The sequence below is a fragment of the Pundamilia nyererei genome, unplaced genomic scaffold (assembly GCF_000239375.1).
Source record: "Pundamilia nyererei isolate P.nyererei 1_Seehausen unplaced genomic scaffold, PunNye1.0 scaffold00082, whole genome shotgun sequence".
NCBI classification, from domain to species: Eukaryota; Metazoa; Chordata; class Actinopteri; order Cichliformes; family Cichlidae; genus Pundamilia; species Pundamilia nyererei.
The window spans coordinates 422,485-430,398 of record NW_005187483.1 but is presented as its reverse complement, the minus strand read 5'-3'; the positions used below and the strand labels follow the sequence as shown (position 1 = coordinate 430,398).

Below are 7,914 nucleotides of genomic sequence, written 5' to 3'. Positions count from 1 at the left end.
ATATACACACACACACACACACACACGTATATAGTATAGGTAGATTTGTAGACACCTTGTCAAACACAGAGCAGAGATGTCAAATACTTTGTCATTTATATATACATATGTGTGTGTGTGTGTCACCATAGATATGTACAAACTATAAATGTTTCTAGAAAGAGTATATAAACCAAATTCCAGTGCAGCAAAACAACTTCAAAGAACCTCAATTAATGTACAAACCCTGTCTTGACAATGGCATTGGAGCAGAAATATGTTAAACACTAGATTTGCACGCATGCACGCCTTTAATGACTTTAATGCTTAATTAACGCTGTATATGTATATATGTATTAAACAGTGTACAGGGTTGTATGACCTAAAATTTGTTTTACTAGCCTTCTGCTGTGGGATTTCGGTGTAGACGCATACATGCATGCAATATCGGCTTTCTGCTTTTCGGCCTTTTACAGTGACAAATAACAACTGAACATTGATCATGATGGTCTTTGATGATTAAGTGCAACTTCATTGCTCTGACTAAACCAACGCAATTGTTTCTCTGTTGTATTTGTGCAAATACATACACGGAGGAATGAAATTCAATGATTGTATAATGACATGGGAATAGGGTCTGGATCAAATAACATTTGTTAATGGGGATATTGGGTACCTTCCTGATTAAAAGGCCAATTACTCCATTAACTATTCATCCTTTTAACTAAATGACTCATGTCAATAAATGGGATGCCTTTAATGCATTTTTGGGCCATTTGGTTGTTTGCTTTTAGTAAAGCACATGCTTGGTTTGGCCTAAATGTGTCAATATGTGCCTAGCTTTGTAAGTGTGTGCCATGTATTTAATATAGCCAAAGGGCTATAGGCTGATTAAATGACTGCTTTGAATTTAAAACAGTGTCCTGTTGCTTTGGGTATAGAAGAAATTCTATCATGTCTTAGTGTGTTAACATCATTCAGTTTAATGTATTCAAACTCAGAAAGTCATGGATGGCTAGCCCTCATTTGCAATCATGTGACATGATTTTGTTTTTTCATTTTTACAGGTAAAGGCACCAAACACAGTCTGTTTTCTTTATACTGATAAAATTGTTCCTTCAAAATAAAAGAACAAGTAGACTTGCTGCAGAACCCTTTCTTACTCTTCTAGTAAAATGGACTGTAGTATATGATGCATTTATTTCCCAAAAATAGAAATTTAAATTCTTTAAGGGCAGTAGCAGAAGGAACGGGGTGGGTGAGGGTGGGGGATGGGGGTGGCTGGGACTTATGCCACAGGGTTTGCAAGACTGTGGTTAGAGGTCAAAAAAAGTGCAAACGGATGACAAGAGTTGTATATGTTCCAAAAATGTCCCCCAAATAAGAAACTTGACAATTTAAGAAATGAAGAGAATAGCAGATAGGGTAGATATGTTGTCATTTATATGTGTGTTTTTAAGCATGTGTTAATATCTTTGTGTTAATTGTTTGTCTGTATTTTCATTTTGATGGAAAGAAATTCTGGTATTTTATGTGCGAGTGTGTGTAAAAAGGAGAGAGACGGAAAGAGAGTGGGTGAAGATCAGCAGAGGAGAAGTAAGGAGAGTCAGAAAGAGAAATGCTTACAAACCCATATTGTAAGTTGGAATTGAATTTATACAGAAGAGCAAAATGCTCACATTTTTTACTGTGTCAACTATTTTGCTCTTTGTGTGTGTGTGTGTGTGTTACTGATGGGTGGTCTCGCTCTAGTTGCTTCACTTGAAGTTGCACATTCTCACACGCATGCATGCATGGCTAAACTTTGCTGAGGAGGGAGGCCGTTCCCTAGACTTTATTTTTTCTTTGTAACATGCACATACAAACATATTTGTCAGTGCATAGGTTTAAGTGCACACACACACACACACACAGTCTCTTGCTCCCTCTTGCCAAATATGTGTATATATGTGTACATGAGTGAGACTCTTATGCATAAACAGACACACATACCCATGCACAGGTGTTGTCAGGAACCTACATGAACTCACACAAAAACGCATTCATTCATACATACAAATACTTGCCACATTTACCACCCATACACACACTTGCTCTGAGCTTATCTCAGTGCAGTGTGCAGCGGCTTTTGAAGGCAGTAGGGGAGCCAGTTGTTGACGAGCCACTTAATAATTCCCATGGACAGGCATGAAATTCTTTCCTTTTCTTTCTCCGGCTCTTTTTCTGTCTCCTTTACAGTTGCTCTAATATTCCTCTTCCTGTTATGTTTTATCTGCTAATTTTCACATTCTCCATTTTCTGAAAATTTGTTCTCATTCATTCATTTTTCTGTTTTCTCTATTTTTGCATCTTTTTACTTTTTGTTCTGACAAAATTTCTTTTGAAAAATGTATGGACTATATTTTTGTCAAAAACACAGTGTCCAATAGTGCTGTTTCATATTGCAGATTGCATAATGACCAGGTAAGGTTTTTTTTTTCTGTTTGAGGTCTTTCTTCCCCATACACGCTCTGAAATGATACCTTCAATCTCTTTCTGTTTCTGGAGAGAGGAAATCCAATGAGTAAGGCTCTTTTTTTGCTGACACATTGTTAAGTTTAGTTTGAGTTTGGTGGTATGTAATGGTGACTATATATGTTATGACATGTCCTTATACTCTCAAAAAGAATGAAAAGCTTTAGCCTTATCCTGCCAATTCTATTTCTTTCAATAGCTTTCATACAGACCAAGAGAAATTTTACAAACCCTTATCACTCCTGTCAGTTTGAGACACTAATAGCAGATGCAGCAGATGCAGCAATAGTTCCCATGTCATAAAAACACATATTCATGAATAGAACAAAGACTATAAGATATTTGCATAATGCAGAGCTAGCTTGGCTCGCCCTCAAACAAAGAGTGAGTATTCTCACTTAACTCATAATTTCTGTTTCTGCTAAGCTAAAAATACAGGTGAAAATTCAAACACCTCCACGTACAGTGGAACTGAAGACCCGGTGGATTTGTTTCATTTATGATGGCAATAGGAAAATCCTTAGCATATTGCACAGCCAGTGAGACTAAAATTAGCATGAGATTTAATTGTATAGATACAGGACAGAGGTTTGTCAAAATGTTAATGCTCAGGGAAAATTAAACTCAGGTCAGTTTGATACTGTATGTAACAAAGGATTAAATCATTTCAAAAATCTTGAAATTTGAAAGTCACTAGTAAAATATAGTTAAATAAAGAGTAAAGCACTTTTCTTTCTCTGAAATTACATAATGCTTTATAAGGTATCAACTACCTAAAATACGCATTAAAATGTCTGTTTGGAAAGACTGGGAGTCAACTTGTGCCAGATTTTCCGTGACTTCTTATTTCTCAAGATGTCCACTTCTTAACTATCCTAGTAAGGTAAACTTTAAAAACATCAAATATTTTTGCAGGATAATGTGAATAACTGGCTTTATTTCTATACCATAGCTGGATATTTGTCTAGAAGATGCACGCACACATAATTGTGACTGTGCCAAATCAAATAACTGTATCATAGCCTTGCTCTAAGTTTAACTGTTTCATCATCATTCAAATGTTGGCAAGTCCCGTTTTTGTGCCTATAGTATAAAAAGCAGAGATATAAACGTAGTATTTATGGCACTACTGTGGCGAGTGCCTCAGGATACTGCACACATTTTATCATACATATATATAGATATACAGAAAAACAGACACATTATCTACTGTTCTGGTTATTTTATAAAGCCCATCTGCTGCTTCTTCCACCTCAGGGCAGATAAAGAATATTATTGCTGGTTACCTGTGCGTAAACAGTGTTTTTATTAAATGGGATTGTGTGTGGATCAGAAGTCCTATTCGTGTGTGTGTTTGTGACATCTTATTCTACTTATTTAGTTGCACTTATTTTCGATACAGTACACAGAATTTGCCTCTGAGCTTGAAACTGTTTCTGAGCAATGTTGTTCCTTTATAGTGAATAAAATGGCCTAAACTAAATATCAGACACTTATTCTCTGTTTCTTCTTCATCTTCTCTGCTGGCATCATGTATATTGAGCTTAATTACACTGGTGTCAAATTACAGACACATATACATACTTCCCATCCAGACACAGGGGCACAGAACAGTACTCTGTAATCAGGCTCGTATGTGTGTGTGTTGGTGGTGATAAATGCCCCCTTGGAAACTCAATGCCAAATAATCAAGATTGACACTGGCACACAGTGTTCTGAGGTGTGCATGTATGCTGGTTTGTTTGTACTATTTTTATTCAAAGGATTTAATCAAATGTAATCATGCTGATTACAATAATCACAAGGTTTATAATCACCTTTTCCCCTCTCTCTCTCTTCCTTTTAAAAACTCTCCATCGTCTCCACACATTCGTTCTTCCTCTTTCTCCTCTTGCATCTTTCACCATCATCAGTAAAGTCTTACTTTTCATGTACTTTGAGTATAGCATGTCAAAGTTTGGGTGGGAGTTTAGTCTGAAGCTCTGATAATGCCTGGTGGCTTATTATTAACACCGGCATAAATTTCAGGTTTCCCCAGCATATCATCTCAGCTGTCTAATTGAAAGACAGTGCTGTGCTGGGTCTTATCCTGTATATTAAAAGTAAATAAAAATAATATAGAAACACATGCACACATGTTAAATCCACACAGAAAGCCCCAGAGTCGAACCTTGGAGCTTCTTGCTGAGGGCAGTGCTAGCTCTTTCATCTTAAGTTTCAACAAAATTATTTGAGAAAAATGACATTTGACGTAATTTAAAATGTCGAATGATAGAGATAGAGATAGAGATAGAGATACACACACACACACACACACTAAATAATATACTGTTTTCAGTTTTATTCCTGCATGTACCAACCACCAACTATATCGAGCGACATGAACTTCAGGGCTCATGAAATTTTTTTCCTTCCCTCTACAGGACACAGAGATTGTGAATACAGCCATTCTAACCGGTCGACATGTTGCAGTGCCAATCAAAGTGGTTACTGTGGAAAGCGATGGGCAGGTGAGGGAGGTGGACGACTCTATCACCTGCAGCTCAACAGATGTGGATGTGGTTAAGGTAAGCATCCATAATAAGCACAGTGAAATGCTCATGTGTAAATTATAGAAATAGTTTTATGTAATAAACTTCACAAAAGGTGAGAACCTAAAATACCAATGCATTTTAAGACACAAGGAACCAAGAATTTGTGTATATTTGTGTGATATGGAATTGAACAAACACACATCTTGCTGCCTAAACTCTAGTATACCAATATACTCATATAAAACAGATAATACACAAGGAAAAAATCAAACTGTGAGGAGATAGATTTCTTTGCATAAATTATCTCCAATCTATCTTCAATTATGACTGTAATCCAAAGTCTTTGAGGACTCGCGTTGTTCTTTTATAAAAGAGCACTAGTGTGTTCAGGCTTTTCTTTCTTAAATCTTGTTTGATTGAATGGTAGTGATCAGATGCTGATATGGGATTCTTGCACTTATCTGCCTAAAAATTTTTTTTTGGTTTAAAGGACAGTTTAATCATAAAAGGGAGCCGGCTAAACTGATATGAGTTTCCTAGTTAAGCTGCAATTACTAAGCTATGGTTACACGTAAGCCGTATCGCAGGGATAAATGGTTTCGTATGGGTTTCCATTTTTTCACCTTCCAGACATCAGGAAAAATGGTTTGCTTGCAGGTCACATACATATAAGTATTCCAGACCTTCACATCTGTTGATTAAAAATTGCCAGGCGGAACATTCTTATAAATAAGGTTTCCCTTCGGATTTGGTGTTATTTACCAAAGCACAATGTAAAAACAAAAAAGGAAAGAAAAAACAAACACACCCATAGTTACTTGTTGGAATATTAATTCTTTGCTGTTTCTACATTGCTTCGATCTGAACTGTCCTACTTTCAATGGAATAATTAGATTTTTTTTTTTAAACCACTCATTGAATATAATGCATTAGAATCACAATACTTTATTGATCCCTAAGGAAATTATGATGCATCTTGTATAATTACATGTCTATCTTTTGTATGTGCGCAAGGATTAAAAAAATGCCCTGACTCATTGAGGATATAGCATAAGGATATCTTGACCACAAGTAGCACAGTATGACTCACACCCAATTCACTTACTGCATTCAATATTCATGAGACAACTAAAACTTTGATTAAATTACTATAATTTTTTTAAAAGAAATGTAGGCGGTTCTATAAGCACAAAAACCTATTTTTATATTATATAGACTTTGTATTCAATTTCAATTAAGTTCAGTTTTATTCATATAGCACCAAGTCACAACAACAGTGACCTTGGGTGGCTTTATATTGTAAGGTAAAGACCCTACAGTTTCTGTCACATGTATCATGCTTTTTCTTGACTCTGTAATAATTTAATACTTTCTGAGTAATGCCTTTCACAACAGGGTACAGGTAATTTGGAGCAGCTGTTAGAATGATACTATGACCGGTGTCTGTCTATGGCAATCTTAAGCTGAATCCCGTTCCGTTACACTTGGAACTGAACCTGGGATGGAAGGGCCAGCTTAAGCCTTAAGTGGCTTTTCCATACAAGCTGGATACACAACCACCACACTAATTAATAAACAAGTATTTCCTTTACAAAAACAAGCCAGTACCAAGGAATAAGGATTGATTCCTCTGGCACTACACTCCCTGTGCCCTCGGGGCCTAAAATGAAACACATCCTCGCTGTGACAGTTTCAATATGAAGCCAATTTCCTGGTACAAGCCGACAGGAGTGGTGCTGTTTAACTACAATCAATAACAACACAGGGAAAATGGAAAGTACTCATTCAAATAGATGTAATGTTAGTGTTTTGCTATATGTGTGTGGTGGGTAGGTATACCACATCTAGATGTTACAGACAACCGTATAGTACAAGCACAAATAAATATTTAAACAGCTATTACTGAGAAAGAAACACAGCTCTGTGTTTAAAAAAAACAGACTGCTGTCCTACCTTGGTGTAGTTTCAGCTGAGGTCAAAGGGTTATCACTACAGCTTGACCACAGAAGGTCAAACTTCAAGGTCAAAATTAGTTTAATAATACTGTAAGTAACCATTTTACAAGGTCTTATTACAGGGCTTACTAGGACCAGCTAAGTCATAAACCAGCATCTAACCACACATGAAAACACAATATTTTGTTTTTATACTCCTACTTTGGTGTGAAAAACACTATCTACCTAACGGCAGGTAGGGACTGTTACCTTTGAACAGAGCGGTGTTAGTTGTTTGTGTTTCCTGTAAACAAACAGCAAAGCAGAGGCTCATCTGTCCCACTATCAGAGAGAAATAAAGAATGTTTCAGAAAATGTTGATCATCAAGGCATTTCTCACCCACATTCAATGGAACCTTCAAAATTAGATAGTTTTCTCTATCATTTATGATTTATCTTGAAATAAAGCCGATGGCCATGGCAGCTTTTGAAATGGGGCACAGTGCATTAGCAATTGAAGCAATGCTCGTCATAGCACTCTGGGAGTTGCCGCACACATACTGTATGATGCACACTTCTGGTGAAGCTTTTAAAATTCTTTTATAGGTTTGAAGCTTCTGCAGTAATAAATGTCAGTGTAGCACTACATCAAATTTCTCCACTTTAACTTTATTCTTGATTTAGAAGAATAATAAAGTATAAATTCTTAAGGGAGAAAATGTTTCTGTGGGGGTTTTTTTGTCTTAGTTGGAGGCAATAAGCTCAGAAAGATTAGATTTCCATTTGGTTTTACATCAGATTCTATTAACTTACCTTTTGTATAATTACTTATTGTAGATAAATGTTTGCAGGGGGAATTGCACAGCACCCTTTACTGATTACCTGAATATATGGAAATGAATGTATGGGAATTACTTGGTGAACATATTCCTGGCTGCAGTGTAATGCTGTTT

General features: G+C 36.3%; 1 protein-coding gene across 2 annotated transcripts in view; it reads left to right on the top strand.

Moving 5' to 3' along the window:
- The window catches only part of LOC102214996 (transmembrane protein 132C), a 281,137-nt gene that overhangs the window by 227,135 nt on the left and 46,088 nt on the right, over positions 1–7,914 (top strand). For both annotated transcript variants that reach the window (XM_013912144.1, XM_013912145.1), the window contains one exon: positions 4,917–5,060. In XM_013912144.1, the coding sequence (XP_013767598.1) occupies positions 4,917–5,060 (144 nt within the window). The remainder of the gene's footprint in view (positions 1–4,916; positions 5,061–7,914) is intronic.